This window comes from Ictidomys tridecemlineatus, chromosome 4 (assembly GCF_052094955.1).
Source record: "Ictidomys tridecemlineatus isolate mIctTri1 chromosome 4, mIctTri1.hap1, whole genome shotgun sequence".
Taxonomy (NCBI): Eukaryota; Metazoa; Chordata; class Mammalia; order Rodentia; family Sciuridae; genus Ictidomys; species Ictidomys tridecemlineatus.
In genome coordinates, this window is record NC_135480.1 from 42026625 (window position 1) to 42044346 (window position 17722).

General features: G+C 42.5%; 1 protein-coding gene across 3 annotated transcripts in view; it reads right to left on the bottom strand.

Annotated features, from left to right (window-relative positions):
- Nell1 (neural EGFL like 1) overlaps nucleotides 1–17270 on the bottom strand; it is an 802510-nt gene extending 785240 nt beyond the window's left edge. Inside the window, exons 1-2 of one of the 3 annotated variants that reach the window (XM_078046343.1) lie at nucleotides 16466–17270; nucleotides 8803–8931 (exon numbers count right to left, since the gene is read on the bottom strand). In XM_078046343.1, coding sequence (XP_077902469.1) covers nucleotides 8803–8931; nucleotides 16466–16520 — 184 coding nt within the window. In that variant the 5' untranslated portion in view covers nucleotides 16521–17270. The remainder of the gene's footprint in view (nucleotides 1–8802; nucleotides 8932–16465) is intronic. The other 2 variants (XM_005335960.5, XM_005335959.5) reach the window with 2 other exon arrangements.
- Nucleotides 17271–17722: the final 452 nt, after the last annotated feature.

Here is a 17722-nt window from a genome sequence, read left to right on the forward strand (position 1 = left end):
ACAATAGTTAAACAATGGAACTAAGTTAGGTCCTTCAACAGACGAATGGATAAAGAAACTGATATGGGTTGGGGTTGTGGCTCAACAGTAGAATGCTTACCTAGCATGTACAAGGCCCTGGGTTGAATCCTCAACACCATATAAAAAGTAAATAAATAAAATACAAAGGTATTATGTCCAACTAAAAAAAAAAGAAACTGTGGTATACATATACAATGTAATATTACTCAGCCTTAAGGAAGAATGAGATTATGGCATTGGCTGGTAAGTGGATGGAGCTGGAGAATATCATGCTAAGGGAAATAAGCCAATCCCAAAAAACCAAAGGCTGAATGTTTTCTCTGATATACAGATGGTAATTCACAATGGGTTGTGGGGAGGACCTAGGGAAGAATAGAGCTACTTTAGATTAGGTAGAGGGAAGTGAAGCCAGGTAAGTCGGTGTGGGGGTAGGAAGGATAGTAGAATGAATCAGATATTACCCTAGGTACATATATAACCATACGAACCATGAGATCTTACATCATGTACAACCAGCAGAATAAGAAATTATACTCCATTCATATATGATGTAACAAAGTGCATTCTACTGTCATGAAAAACTAATTAGAAGAAATTTAAAAATAAATAAACAAGTAGCAAGCAGAGGGAACATAGTTACATTATCTAAAGAGAAATAAGACAACGGATTTGCAGTGGGAAACAATGTGAGAAGACTACTTTTAAAAGTATGAAAGGAAAAAAAACCCATCAACTCCTAATTCTGTACTCAGCAAAAATATTTTCAAGATTGAAAGCTAAAGACCTTTTTCAGACGTAAAAAATCTGAAAGAATATACATCACCAGCCAGCCTGAACTCTTCGAAATGTTAAAAGAAGTCCTTTAGGCAGGATGAGAATAATACCAGATGGAAATACAGATTTACACAGGGAATAAAAGAAAATAGTAACTACATGGGTAATCATAAACATATAATAGGTTTTCTTATTATGTAAATGTGTTTAAAAGATAATTGACTAATTAAATACAAATAATAACAATGTAGCCTGGAGTTTATTATACAAGTAAAAGTAAAATGTGTGGCAAAAGGACAAAGGTCAAGAAGACAAAAATATACAACTGAAATATTCTGATACATAAAGTGGTACAATGTCACCTGAATAGATCATGATGAATTAAAGGTAGATGCCATATGCCCTGAAGCAATCACTAAAATAGCAAAACAAAAAGTTTTAAGTACTAAACCAATAAAAGAGAGAACATGGAAATCACACAAAAAAAATCACTTAATTCAAAAGAAAGCAGAAAGAGGGAAAGAGAAAAAAGAGTAGATGGGACAGGTAGAAAACCAATAGCAAGAAGATAAATTTAAATATAACTATGTCAACAATCATATTTAATGTAAATAGTCTAAATACCTTGGTTAAAAGAATAAAATTGTCTTATTGACTTAAAAATAAAAAGGAAAGATCCAACTATAGACTTCCTATAAGAAAAGCATTTTATATGCTACACCCTGTATAAATCTCAAATTATATACAATAAGTGAAACAATTCAGACCAAAAAAAAGTACATATTGCATGTTTCTATTTATATAAGAGTCTAGAAAACATAAATTGATCTATAGTGACAGAAAGCAGATCAGGAGTTCCTGGGAATGGAGGTTGGGAGAGACATATGGAAGGAATTAAAGAGGAAAGTTTGTGAAGATAACTCTGTTTATTACCTTGATTGTGGGGATGGTTTCACAGGTGTATTCATATGTCAAGTTACCACATTATACTCTTGGAATATGCACAGTTTATTGTAAATCAATTATACCTCACTAAAGCTGCTTAAGTTTTGATCTAATACTTAATTTAGTCTGCACAGAATAATTTGGTGAACCTGCTTTTTTTTTTACTACACCAAATATAAATGCATAACAACTATTGCAGATAAAAATTTAGCATCCAAACTGAGATGTGTCTGAAGTGCAAAATACAAGTGATTTTGAATATTATTTGTTTAAGAAATATAAAATATTATTAATTTTTTGTATTGGCCATTGATTAAGATAATATTTTTAAATAAAATATACATTTAATTTCACCGGTCCCTTTTTGCTTGTTCAATGTGGCTCCTGCTAGACTTAAAGTTGCAGCTCAGAATATATTTCTACTGAATGGTACTGCACTGGAAGGAAGATTTAATTGAAGCACTCAGGATACATTATAGTGTTCATATTTCTTCTCAACAATGGGAAGCCAGAATAATAACCCACCAAAGATATACAAGTTTTAATTTCCAGAACCTATAAACGTGTTGCCATTCATGGTAAAAGAGACATTGCAAATGTGACTTAAGAGTCTTGAGATGAGGCTGTTACCCTGGACTAACTGCGCGAGCCCAATATAATCACAATGATCCTTATGAGGGAAAAGGGGAGGCCAAAGGTCAGCGTCAGGGAAAATAATACGATGAGAGAAGCAGAGAAAGGAAAGGTAACCACAGAAGCAAACACAGAAATGACGCAGCCACAAGCCAAGGAATGCAGCAGCTTCTGGAACCCAAGGAAGGCAATGACCAATGATTGTGTAGAGCCTGCAGGATAATTGGTTTTAGCCCCCTAAAGCTCATTTGAAATTATGACCTCCAGGACTGTAAGATAATAAATTCATTCTAATTTTCCAAATTTGTGGCAATTGGTTATTTATAGCAGCAATAGGAAAAGTTTCAATTTCATCTACCTGGAAGTGGGATACTGCTAAAACAAATACATGAAAAATGTGAAGAGGCTTTAACATTGGGTCACAGGCAGAGCCTAGAAAACTTTTGAAGAACATGGTAGAAATAAGCTACAATGCCTTCCGTAGAAATAGGGATGCTAACAATGATGCTAGTTAGGTCTCGGAAGAAAGTGGAGAGCATGGCAGAGAAAGCCTGTATCATCATAAAGAGCATTTAAGTCATGGTGAACTGACTGCTAACAGAACATGGGTGTTAAAAGTGCCGTCATGGAAAGTTTAAAAGGAAATGAGAGGCACATTCTTGGAAACCAGAAAACTTGAATCCTTTCTACCCAGTGGCAGAAAGTTTAGTTGGATTTTGTCCTGCAGACAGGTGAGAAACAAACCTTGTAAATGATGAACATAAACATTCAGTTGAAGAGATTCCCGAGCAAAGTGTTAAAAGTGTAGCCTGATTTCTTCTTACTACTGATAGCCAAATGTAAGAAGAAAAAGAGAGATTGAGGAAGAATGGTTTAAGCAGAAAGGAATCAGGACTCAATGATTTGGGAAATTCTCAGCCTGGCCACCTGGGGCAAAATGTGGCTCGGGTTGTGGCTCAGTGGTAGAGCCTAGCAGGTGCGAGACTCAATCCTCAGCACTGCACCAAAATAAATAAATAAAATAAGTATGGTGTCCAACTACAACTTTAAAAATATTTAAAGAAAAGAAAATTAGGAGGTCATTAGGAGAGCCTTCTCCAAAGAGAAAGCCAGGGCTGTAACTGAACAATCTGTTGCCAGTGGCTTGAAATGACCAAAACACCAGAAAAATCAATTACCCGGGAGCTCTTTGAAAAGATCAAATGTGTGATTCCTGGATTCCCTCAGTCATCTCAACAGTGGTCAGAAACAGAGATGGGGAGGAGCCTCTTGTCCAGTGGACAGGAGACCTGCAAGATTCTTGAGAATGTTCAACAGACTAGAAGCAATATTAACCAAAACTGCACAGCACTGGCATAAAAAACACACATAAACCCATGGATCAGAACAGAGAGGCCAGAATCAAATCCACATATCTGTGTCAGTTGATGTTTGACAAACATACATTGGAGAAAAGAAATTTTATTCAATAAATGATCCTAGAAAATTGGATATCCATGTGCAAAAAAAAAAAAAATTAAACTAGCCTTTCACCAAAATCAGTCAGACTTAAATGAAAGGACTCAAAACTATGAAACAGAAGAAAAGATAAGGAAAATGCTTCGGGGCATTGGAACAGACATGGGTTTTGTGAATAAGACCCCAAAAGCACCTGAGACAAAAATAAAAATTGAAAAATTGGATGACCTCCAACTAAAAAGCTTTTGCATAACAAAGGAAATCAACCTGAAGAACTGACCTGAAGCATGGAAGAAATATTTATCTCACAAGGAAAGGATCGAGGTCCAGAATATATAAGTAACTCAAACAATTTTTTTAAGAATCTGATTTTAACATGGGCAAATGACCTACACAGACATTTCTTAAAAGAAGACAAACAAGAGCTGAGATGTAGCTCAGTGGTCTAGCATGTGTGAGGCCCAGGGTTCAGTCAGAAGGAGGAGAAGGAGGAGGAGAAGAAATATAAACAGCCAGCAAGTTTATGGAAAAATTCTCAACATCACTAATTATCAGAGAAATGCAAATCAAAATCATAGTGACCATCCATCTCACCTCCATTAGAACAGCTGTCAAAAAAAGACAAAAATACTAAAGTAGGCAAAGATGCAAAGAAAAGGGAACTCTTGTACCGTATTGGTGAGACTATAAATCAGTACATCCATTATATGAAATGCTATAGAGGTTCCTCAAAAAAACTAGAAATAAGCCTGACACCGCGATATATGTCTATAGTCCCACTTATTCAGGAGGCTGAGGCAGGAGGATCATTCAAACCCAGGAGTTCCAGACTAACCTGGGCAACATAGCAAATCTCATCTCCAAAAAACAAAGCAAACAAACTAGAAGTAGAACTGTCCTGTGATCCAGCAATCACTCTACTAGGTATATACACAAATGAAACAGAGTCAGTATGTCAAAGAAACATCTGCATTCACATGTTTATTGCATCACTGTTCACAACAGCCAAGGGTATAGAATCAACTAGGTGTTATGGTTTAGATATTAGGTATCCCCCCCAAATACTCATGTGTAAAACAATGCAAGAAAGTTTAGAGGCAAAATGATTAGGTTATGAGAATTTTAACCTAATCATCAAATTAATTCCCTGGTAGGAATTAACTGGGCGGTAACAACTGTAGACTGGTAGGGTGTGGCTGGAGAAGGTGGGTCCTTAGGGATATGTCTTTGGGGTATATATTTTGTCCCTGGAGAGTGGATCAATCCCTGCCCCTCACTCACTGTTACTCTCTCCCTCCGTCCCTCCCTCCTGGTTCCATGTTCTGAGTCAATTTTCCTCCATACTCTTTTGTTATGATATTCTGCCTCACTTTGGACCCAGAGCAATGGTGTCAGCTATCTATGAATTGAGACCTCCGAAACCACGAGCCTCAAAATAAATTTTTCCTCCTCTAATTGTTCTTGTCAGGTCTTTTAGCCACAGCAGTGAAAAAGCTGACCAAACCACTAAGTGTTCATCAACAGATGAATGGATAAAGAAAATGTAGTACATATACACAACGGAATATTATTCTGTTATAAAAGAATGAAATTCTGTCATCTGAAGCAACGTGGGTGAAACTGGAGGACATTTTATTAAGTGAAATAAGTCAGGCACAGAAAGACAAATACCACGTGGTCTCCCTTAAGTGCAGAAGCTAGAAAGTTGATCTCATAGAAATAAAGAATAGAAGAGTGGTTTTCAGCACCTGGGAAGAACATGGGGGAGGGCGGGATGGAGAGAGAGGATGGTTAATGTGTTCAGGTTGCCTAAGAGGAGAAATAACCTCTAATTTTCTACAGCACAGCAGGGTAACTATGGTTGACAGTAATTAATTATTTCAAAAGAGCTAGTAGAGATGATTTTGAATGTTCCTGAAACAAAGAAATGATAAGTATTTGAGGCAATGTTTATGTCAATAACCCTGATCTGCTCTTTACACGTTGTGTACAGTACTGATATATAACGTTGTACCCCATAAATTTGCACAATCACTGTGTATCACTCAAAAATAAAGCTATGTTTTTTAAAACATTCTTGGGAATTTTATATCCACAAAAACATAGCCAACTTGAACTGAAGGGAGCAGAGAAAGGACAAAATGAAAGAGAGCTGATAACCCCCCCACCCCCCAAAATTCTGTCAGCAGGCAGCAGGCTGAAGAAACTACTGAGTGCATACCCATGCAGTCGTCATGCAAAAGGAACGATGTCTCCGAGGAATAAGCCACAAGCACACAAGACCAGGAGTTATTCCCAAGCCTTGAAACAGTGGAGTTTGCACCACGGAATTTCAAAATTGCTTGGCCCTGGTGACCCCTTTCTTCTTTCCATTTCCTCCCCTTTGAGACTGGAATGTCTATAACCGGTGTTCTACACCTGTCCTACCGTTGCCCTTTGGAAACAGATGAGCTATTTTCTAGTTTTGCAATCTAAAGATGGGAGGGGAATTTTTCCCATAATGAGTTCCACACCTGACTTAAATTATTTAGATGATGAAATCTGGAACTTTTTTCAGCTGATGAGATTAGAGGAGATTTTAGATTTAGAGCTGGAGGACATTTTATTAAGTGAGATAAGTCAGGCTGTAATAATTAAAACTTTTGAAAGTATTGGGATGGAGTCAATGTATTTTGCAAGTGAGAAGACATGGAGCTTTGGGGATCAGAGAGCAGACATTGTGGTAAGCAAAATAATGGCTCCCCAAAGATGCCCATGAGCTAATCACTATGACCTGTGAATATGTCACTTCATGTGATAAAAGGGATCTTGCAGTTGTGATCAAATTACAGATCTTGAGACGAGGAAATTATTTTGGATGATCCAGGTGGGCCCAGTATAATCACAAGAGATAAGAATATAGGGAAAGGCCTCCCCAAACTCCTAAAGCGAAGTTACTTTCCCCCCCAAAGAAGCTGAAAATCCCTCCCAGTTGTTGCAGCGTAGCAGACATCCTAGAAGCAGTTGCCAAATTAGAGAACACACAGATGACACAGCAGAGAGCCATCCTGGGGTCCCTACACTTGTGGAATAAATGCATAAGTGATAGATAAGCAGGGGCAAGTCTCTTATAAGGTAGACAAGGCCAGGGAAATTTTATTTCAAAAATTTTATTAATCACTTACTACTTTCCATGTGCAATAGTAGGCTCTGAGAACCTAGAATTATCTAGATCAGCAAGACCCCTGCCCTCCTGAAGCCAAATTTTCATAGCAGCCTTACTAGGATCAAGAATGGCATGAACACTCAACAGTGAGAACAGACCTTGTACAATGCAAAGAGAAAAGTAACCAAGTCTGTATTCTCTTAACCATACCCAGCTTAAATACTTCTCTCTTCACAAGACAATTAACATATCTGTAGTCTTGTTACATGTCATTATACAATACATGCAGATTTGCAATATATCATTAACAAGCCTTAAGTTGTCTAACAGTGAATATGCAAATCTTGTTCCATAATGTTGGTTCAGTTATTCTAAAGAAATCCTTTTGTTATCTTCATAAACGAACCCTGCCAGGGATTTGCATAGAGAAATATCCAATCCACCTCTCTACCATATCTGACCAGTTCATTTTTCTACTTTAACCTAACAAATTCCTCACCCCCACTGTGAGAGTAAAGTACAAAACCATTAATGTGGCCTACAGGCAGGGGTAATATTTACAACACTTAATAACAAGTACATAGCCTCCTACCTATCAGAATGCACACTGGCCATAAATCATCAGTCCACTCAAAACTGTGCATATCAGCAGAACATCCAATGTAACCTGGCCTGTGACTTCCTCAGCAATGACTTGCCACCATTCAGCCATGCTAGACCTCTTTCTCTTGGTCTCTTCCTTAAGACCTTCTTACATATTATTTCCTCTGCTGAGAATGTTCTGAGCCCCACCCATTCCTATACCAGGCTTTTTATTCATTTTTCAAGTCTCTGCTGACATGCCACTTTTTCAAGGTAGCCTTTCTCTGCCACCATCTACTACTCCAGTTAAATCAAATCTTCCTCTATTACTCTTTTTTGGCAGCCTAGCTATCACCTTCATTGTAAGTATAGGCGTTTTGATTCAATAATGACCTGTGCAGTGATTGTTTCCTTCATTATATCTTAGAGCAGGGGCTGCATCTATCTTACCTACTCTAACTGGTAACCCTGCTATTAGCACATTGCCTAGTATGTAGAAGGAATTTCAAAATGATTCCTAGTGCTTATCAAGCATTTACTACGTATCAGAAATTGTAGTAATCACTTTAATAGACTATCTCCTTTAATCCTAGTAACAGCCCCATGAGGTAGCTATTACAAGGGTCTATTATTTTAGGTGAAGACACGGAGGCATAATCAAGCTACGTAATTGCCCAAAATCTCAAAGCAAATCAGAAGTAGGGCTGGAAGCTGAACCCCGGCAGCAGAGTGCCAAAGCCCATGCTTTTAAGAATCACACTATACTGACTTTTCAAATACTTAAAGAATTTAATAAATTGTAATCAAGTTTAGAGCTGGCAGAGCCAACTAAGCTGCACCCCAAAGAGAATGCAACCATAAAACATCCTCTGTGCTCACAGTCTATCCATGAGATGAGTGATATGGGCATAGATATAAGTAAAGCCAGAGATAACGACTGGAGATATGCCCTGGGTGAAAAAAAGTGCATGACTGGCCAACAGTTCTCAAGGGTTTTGCAAATTAATTCCCCTTTCGATCCCCACCAAAATCCCCAGAGAAACACTTCACTACCAAACCAAATATTTTACCACCACGCCCCCTAGTGCCTCCTCCCACTCTCAGAACACTGCATATCTATTTGAATACTCTTCAGGACATTTACACAAAGAAAATAGCAAAGGCGATTCACACACCAGATGAGCACTCCCAGATCAGCCCTCCATTCTGACCTCTGCCCCATACAAAGGAGGAAGTGCCCTTACCTTGAAATAAAAATGCTTTGCTAGCATTGTGCAGTCCAGACACCTGCGTGACTCCAAAGGTGGTATTCACAAGATCAAGTTCGGTGATAAAATCCATCTGAAGGTCAGGGTCCATACCAAAGCCCACCACTGGAAAGGAACAAACAGCTGTTATGACTTAAAAGGCAGATGACCAGCAAAAATATAGAGCAGAAATCATAGAGGCAGGGACTGGCAGGGAACACGGGGGAGCCAGTGAAGGATATTCCCTCTCCTGGAGACTTCCTCTCCCTAGAAAGCAAAGGAAAGCAATTGTGTCCTATCACCCCTCGGATGGTGCACCTTCTTTGTACCTTTTCCCAGCCTCACTCCCCACTGTAAATGGATAAGCCCCCATCCAAAATCCCTGAGGCTAAATATATTTTGGAATTCAGAATGTTTCGTATGTTTGAAAGGTCCTACATACTACATACTACAAATATTATGTGAGTCTTTCAGCAAAGTTGGAATGGAATTCTGTATTTTTGTATTGGAAAGCACAATATTTTCCTTTAATTGGCACAAAAACTATAAATAGCTTAATACAAGTTTAGTTCAAATTTTGCCACCAAATGAGTTCAACTCAGGACAGATTTTGCTAGCTGGTGAATTATATAGAAATTTGGGGATTTTAAAGCTTTTTTTTAGATTTGCAGACTACAGATACTGCATTATGACCCTGATCTTCCTGCTTCAAGGAAGCTGCAAGAGCAAAATCTGATACAACCACCAACAGTAAACACTAGCACAGAGTGAGCCCTATTAACCAGGCCCAACAACCTGCAATAAAGAGGAAGGAAATGGAGAGGGTTCCTGCCCCTGTTGGAAAAAAAAGGGGGGGTGGTAGAGAGACTGACCAAAAAGGAGGATCCCTGGAAGAATAGATGTATATTTTTACCCAAGGGAATTTCTGGAAGTTAGATACCCTGACATCTCTTGTTGGAGGATCTAAGTGCAAAGAAACATGGCCCCAAATCTCCTCCCTTGTCTGAGAAAGGCGAATCCCCAAGGTTGTCTCTCCCAGGGAATGATTGTGAGGAATGATTCATTCATGATTGCAAAGTGATTTCCAATTATATATATTAATAAGGCTACAGATCATTCTAAGGAACTGTGTTTAAGCCATTCATAAAGGCTGTTTCTATCAACGCTTAGCATCTCAATAGTGCAATTCTGATTGCGCAGTTGGAAATGTTTTAATCAGCAACAGCTGTCAACTTCCCTCTGATGGTAATGCAGTCACCAAGGCAGGATTCGGAGAGCTTGCACCCAATTTGTCCCACAGAGGCTTAGTGAATATTCATCAGAACATCACGAGCCACCACGACCTCACCTGTCCCCCCTCCCACACCCCCCTCAAGACCTACAGATTCGGGGAAGGAAAACTACCCTCTCCTTCCTCTTTTCATTTTAGGAAGCAGAAACTGCTACAGCTCTCCAGTCTTCTGTCATCAGAAAGTTGGTCAGAAATGACTCTGGAGCTGCAACTTGTCATTGCCAAGGCAGAAAATTGGTTAAATTGAAAGTGTAGGACATATAATGGCCTCTCCATTTTTGTCAGGCTTCCCTGGGTCTACCGAACTGAAGGTGTAAGTTTCCTCCTTTGAAATGCAGCCAGTTATGGGATCAGTTTACCCAAAGACAACATTTTTTTTTTAAAGAGAGAGAGAGAGAGAAAGAGAGGATTTTTTAATATCTATTTTTTAGTTTTCGGCGAACACAACATCTTTGTTTGTATGCGGTGCTGAGGATCGAACCCGGGCCACATGCATGCCAGACGAGCGAGCGAGCTACCGCTTGAGCCACATCCCCAGCCCCCGAAAGACAACTCTTACTTGCACTGACTGCACTCATTCATTAACAATGTTTTCAAAGAGGCACTGCTAAGGACTTACTATGTACTATATATATATATTGCTAGGCACTGGATAGGTCCTCATGAAGCTTGCATTCCCAGAAGGGGAGGGAGACAAGAAATAAATAAATTTTTTAAAATAATAATTTGAGGTGATAACAATGCCAAGAAAAAAATAAAGAGTAATGGGATAGAAAGCAACTTGTGCAGGGAGCCCTACTTTAGATGAGGAGGTCAGGGAAGGTTCTTTTGAGCTAAAACCCAAATGACGAGAAGTAGCAAGATCTGCCGGGAAGGTTTTTCACAGGTAGAGTTCAGCAAATGCAAGCAAGGAACATACTTGAAGTGTTCAAGGAATGGAGAAGAATAGTGTGGCTGTGGCAGAATGTGCCAGGGGACAGTGGTAGAAAACAAGACCACAGGTAGGCAAAGGCCAGATCACATAGGTCCTGTCACCCACAACAAGGAGTTTGGATATTATTGTAATGCTAAGAGGATATCATTGGAGGGTTTTAACGTTTATGTTTAAGGAAAATTGAAGTTTCTACCTGCCCACTCTTGCTCATCCTACACACTGTCTCAGTTCACAAGTGCCTACTCTGTGCAAAGCAGAACTGAGATGGACAGTTTTCTGTCATCCCAAGTTACAACACCGTGAGCCTGTGGTTGAGACCTGTGATGTTTTTCTCCAAGTGAGCTCAGATGCTAACAGTTCTGTGATCACCTTGAAAAGACAGGAAAGGAACTAATATTTCAGTTTGATCTATAGTGTTCTACACCTATATGGCAGAAATTAAATCAAGAGTGATCTCAGAGGACCTCCAAGCTGGTCTTTCTCTGGCCAGGAATTTTGAAAATGGCCTGGGGAATGTGCCCTTAGCTGGACACAAAAGGAAGGAAGTATCCTTGTTGCTCCAGTGCCTTGCACCAGACCTGACATATTACAGGCTTTTAATTTAGGACTTGATTAATTATCCAATGCGTGGGTGCATGATCATTGCTTTGGGAGCAATGATCTCAGAGCAATATGCTTATCTGGGGACAACATGATAATACGGGATGGCATACAGGTCAAAGAAACTTTCAAAAGAGACTGTGTTTAACTGAATTATTGGCCCTCCCCTATCTATCCTCTGTGCTGTGTGACTTTGCAGTTTCTTCTAGTGAGAGTAAATCTCCCCATCCCTTGACTTCAAGCCCAGCCTTTCAATCTGTCTTGGCCACTGGGATCTTGATGACACTACACAAGCAGAGGCTTAAGTGTGCTTGCATGAAGGAACTACTTTCTTGTACTTCTGAATCTTTTTTATTATTATTTTTAGTTGTAGATGGACACAATACCTTTATTTTATTTATGTGGTGCTGAGGATGGAACCCAGTGCTCCACATATGCAAGGCAAGTGCTCTACCACTGAGCCACAACCCCAGCCCTGTATGTCTGAATCTTGATGAGAACATGGCTCTGCAGCCACACAGGTCAAAGAGGATGGAGACTTGAGAAGCAGACCAACTCTCAGATATGTGAACTAAAATAAATGCTTGTTGTTTGGGATGGCTTGCTAATAGCCAGTTTCTGTCCTATCTCTTCCCCCTACGAATTCTGTGCCCTTGGAAAAAATCACTTCCCAGAGCCTTAGTTTCCTCATTTGTAAAAAAAGGAAAAAATAATACCTCCCCCAACAACACCTGAACACTCCAGCTCAGGCTGCCACCTAGTTGGTATATAGCTGAGGTTGCTCCATCTGTCTTTCATACGACATAGTTTTCCAGACTTTCCCTGGTGCTCAACTCCATTAAAATAATGTAAAAGCTACATAAGGCCTTTCTCCAAGCTGATAACTGTTTTGCTCTTTTTGTGAAAACACCCCATAAAAACAGAACAAGAGAAAATAAATCAATTAGGCTTCTGGATATAGTTTTCTTCTTTCCCTTTAATTGTTACCTTTCAGGATGGAAATGCCCAGTGCCAATAGCAGGATGTGTAAGGGATAGCACTTTGCACACTGCCTAGGGAATCAGAAAACCTATTAATAAGGCAGCATTTACATGGCCTCTCCAGACCTTTTGGAGTGTGAGTGTTGGTTCCATTCAATTTTTTTTTATTTTAATGTTTCTGTTTCTTGTCCAAGCATGGAGTTCCTGCCCTTTCCTAGGGAAACCCTATTAAAATTTTCGACTTTTGACATAAAGTCTCTACAAATGGCTGAAGCTGGGAATTAGAATTAAGCAGGATAAAAAGCTCCTGGGGAAAAGATATTTTAAAAAGCTGGAAGGCAGCATGTCAAAGTCACAGAGGCACTTGAGGCCTGGCGCTGGGATTCAGAAACTTCACCTTAGCCAGGACACCTGCTGCTGTTAGTCACTCCTTAGCCCTGCCCAAGGAGTGCTGGAGGCCAAAGCCCACTTAGTCCATCTTTGATGTCTAAGACCTAGGCTCCCAGGCAAATCCCCTGGGTCTGGCTCACTTCAAATCTAATCTGGCTCATTGCCCATGGTGGCAGCTGTCTCCCTGGTCCATGCAGAGTAAAATGATGCTGAAAAGATGCTCTAAGACCTCATTTACCAGCAGGATTTCACAACCACTTGATCGGCTCTTAATACCCCAAAAGCATTTTTCTCAAAGAATATGCTTTATGCTTGTTCCAAGTTGGCTGATATTTTACATGATCACTGAAGGCTGGGGGCACATAGTCACCAGTCCATTACTCAATTCATAATTAATGAACCACCTGGGAATTGCTTCAAAAAGAAAATCTCTCCTTTCCAGCAGGTGGCAGCAAAAGGCATTCAGTAGGCACCTAAAGGCATTGGTGTTTCAGGTATTTCCTTTACCCTCTTCCCTGCAGACCAAAACAAACTGGAAATCAGTGGCAGAATAATCATTTTAGAGCTCATATTATACTTCTAGGCCACTGGAGAAGATTCATGGACGTGGTGTGCTATTACTGCTATTACTGTAGGCTTCTAAATTTTCATTATTAATGATTACCCGGAAATCCCAGATTCTCACCCAGAAATAAGAACAAGAACTGGAGAACAACATCTTCTATCTTAACTAACTCGACTTTGCACCCTAAAACAAGTTCTCTGAATGAGAGCAGCGTAAGCAGCTTCCTTAGGACACCTATCATTAGATCTTTTCATATGTAACTGCTTCTGCACTGCAGTCTTGCTTTAATTAAAATGTGTCTGATATCATCTATTCATTTCCATTAAAAGGCGGTGATATCTGAGCAGCTCACTAAGTGAACCACATGTTTATTTCATCTAGGACTGTTAACAGCTCAGACAACAATTGTCTCATTTGACAAATAAACTTCCCAAGCAGCTGTTTGGGTCCTGATAAACTCATCACCAGCCATCCTCTGCTACCTAAAGAAGAGGATGGATGTCTGATGTGGGAATGGGGATTTCTGGAAAAAATCAAAGAGATTGTCCCCAGAAAGCTACTCCCTTAAGCTACAAGAAATTCTAAGTGTATGAATTAAATCCCCCCCCATATCTGATTCTTCTGACAATTTTTGAAGGAGAAATAGGTGCCTTCTGGTGTGTAGGCAGTACCAAGTGGCACTGAAAACCCAAGCTCCCAGTCTTGAGCCACAACCAGTGGGTCAGATCCACTCATGTTCTTAGTCCTTGCACAAGCTTTTCCCTCTGCCAGGGATGCTTTCCCACTTTATCCCTTCAGAGTTTACAAGACACAACTCTCAAATGTCACCTTCCAAATACAGACTTCCCTGATACCACCACCTTTCCAGAATTAATTCACAAACTCCCTCCTCTGTATTTCCTTAATACAAACTTCTTTAACCCCACCTCCCACCATCCCATCAACTATAGAATACAAAATGCTTTCCATTTTCTATCTAGATTCTCAGCTAATCTGTAAGTTCTCGGTAATGAAGAACTAAGTCATTTTCCCTTAAGTTACTGGGAACCTAACAAGAATGAAAAAATAAATGAATGAATGAATCTTCCTTCACAACCAAATATGTATAAGATTTAAAGGGAAATGGGATTGAGCAGGAGAATAAGACCATGTTCTTAAAGACTTCCTCCACAAGCAATGAACCCTGGAAACAGAATCCACTCCTGGGTATGCATACTTTTTGGCAACTTTTCAAAGGAGTGATGTGAACAAAGGATTTAGACAGATTCCACATGACTTGGTGATATGCACTTAAGAGTGTAAACTGACCCATGGGATGCCTCTCCCCCATCTAGTGTCTCCTTGTCTTCCACTCCTCTGTAAGATGCTCACCAGCCTCAGACTCCATACCACTGATGGGGAGCCCAAACTCTGCCCTAACCTCATCTTTCTGGGACCTGGTCCCTTCCAGTGCATTCTTGGTTGTAAAAGGCTAACCCATCCCAACAACGCCTGAATTCAAGAAGCAACTATTCTAGATTTAAAACAAACAATCTTGACCTCTCCGCAGTCAGGGAAACTCGGATAAAGAAAAGCATGATGGTTCTTTTGTCCCTGGAGAAATCTCTCCTTGACGCTCTACAATTAAGCAAAGGTAAGCGGCTTAATCCTGTGGAAATGGTAAGGGCCAGCTCAAAGCTCCTAGATGCCCAACTCTTGTATTTCCAAGGACTACTTGCCTTAGAGGGGAGCCTGGGGCTCAAGTAGAGGGAACTTTTGAGCCAACCAGGGGCCAGCACCCCTCAGCACTCTGCGGATGAAGTTGCTCCCTGTCCTGGGAAGGAGGCTATACTTCCTGAGAAGAGGCGTGGGAATGGTAAAGGGATGAAGATAAAGGGAGAGGAAATGACCACATGTCCACTCTGGGGTTCAAAGACAGTGGGCAACGTATACTGAGGATGGCTGGCTTAGAACTGAAAATCCCCAACACTCCCTAATCCGCAGGCCCTAATTTTACCAATTTCCACCACCACCCCCCAACCTCATTCCCACTCCATGTCTCCCAGCATCTGCTACTAGTTTCTCGAAGTAGAAGGCTATGTCCAGTCTCGGAACCCCAGGGGACTTGGGAACGCAAGGAAGCGGTGCGCTTAGAGTCCTTACAACTGCGTCTCCGGGGGCAGAAAGAAGTGGGGACTTGAGACATTAGCCAGTTGCTCCCCACCCCACAACCTTCGATTATATCAAGGGAAAACTGATTTGAGAAAATCTCCTAGGATTGTCTCCACTGCTCCAATTTCAGAAATAATTGTTCGCCCAGCCCTTGGGGAGGGAGGCAGGTGGAGGACAATACTACTGGAGTCCCCCGGGGAAAGTCAGGAAAGGATAAAATGAGATCCGCCGGATCCCGGGCTCCCCCGCAGCCCTTTCCCAAGCTGCGCCTCACCCTCCCCGGCCCGGGCCGCGCCCGCCGGCCGGAAGCGCTCCCTCTGCGGGTGCAAGTCCTGCGGTTGCCGGTTTCTCGCCGGCGGGTCTCCAGGAGAGCTGTTTCCACAGCGCCTTTCAAGTTCGGGGATGTGAGACCCGCCCTCCTGCGGGTTTCGCCTCCCCAGAACCTAGAAGCGGGCTACTAACAGCAAAAGGGTGCGACAGCTCGGCCGCGCCCCTCACTCCTGAGAACCCGCTGCCTCGACCCCCGGGAAGGGGACACTCAACTGGGGTGCCTAGTAGCCCTTGAGTCCGGTTTCCTGCCCTTTCACCCCAAGCCGGGCAGAGAGATCTAAGGTACCAATCCACCCTTCTACCCTTCTCCGGACCAGCGCGGAGCTCGGCTCCAGGTCTCCCACGCCAGTGTGGACGCTAGGCACAGCAGCGGCGCCCCTTTTTCCGCGTATCCCTCCACCCGCCCCAGCCTTGCTTACCTGTCCTGGCAGTGCACACACAGAACCATAAAACTAAAATCACATCCATCGGCATTGCTCGCGAGGGTCCCCGCTAAGCAGGGCGCACCGAAGCCAGGAAGAAACAAATGCGCCTAGAGATCCCGAGACGCGCCGGGCTCGGAGCCGCCAAACTTGCTAGCGGGCGGCAGGGGAGGTAGCTCGGCAGCGCCGGGTGCTGCGCTAGGGGATCGCGCCCGGGATGGCAGTCCCGGCCGCCCCGCCCCCAGTCGGCTCCCCCACCGTGGGCGGTGGTGGCGCGGGGCTCGGGCCCCGGCCCCCGCTGCGGCTGCGCTCGCCTTAGGAGCTGGAGCGGGAGCGCAGGGCTTAGCCACTCCGGCAGGTTGCCCTCGAAGCGGGGCTGATCCAGTTCTCTTCCTTCGCCTACGGAGAAGCGAAGATCCGGGAAGCAGGAGCGGCTGCAGCTACCACCCAAAGCACCGGATCGGGAGAGTCCCGGGACCCGCGGCCGTAAGGGAGGAGCTGGAGGCGCAAGGCTTCACGCGCTCCACTCCCTCCGAGCTACCCTCGCCACTGTCGCCGCCTCTGCCTTGGCGTGGCCGTGGGAGCTGCTGAAGTTGCCACAGTTCATCCCGGCCGAGTCGAAAAGCCGCCGAGCCCTCGTGGGTGGGTTTTTGTCCTCGGGGAACCCAGACCGAGGCGGCGCCACCGAGCGTGCCCAGCACCTCCTCGGAAAACAATTACTCGGGATTCGCTTTGGCAACTGGGTGGGGAGCGGCGGATGGGGACCTGAAGGAGATGATGGCTGAGACCCTGCTCACCACCTGTACCTCTGTCTCTTCTCGTTAGGCGGAACCTTATAACTGGATGTACGCTTTGGGGGTGCAGGAAGAGAGAACTGAGGAGGAAGGTACAGGGAAAAGGGATCCCTAAAGAGATTAGGGTTGAGGTTTGGGGAGTCTATTTGCAAACCTTGTTCTGCAGGGCAAATGCTGCCACATAGGGGAAATTCTCAACCATTTTTTTTCCCCTTGCGTGACTTTCTTGATGGTTTTGTCAAAAACCCAGTCTCATTTACTAGTAATATTTTGGCCTCTCCTGCAGTTCCCCGGGGAACACCTCTACCCCCCTACACACACACACACACACACACACACACACACACACACCATTCTCTGAAGATAAAATGCTACGCCTTGGAGACGGAACCTTCCCGATGAGAATTTCCAGGTTGGAGATCTCTGTCCCATTTCTTATTTGTCCCACTTCTACTCAGGA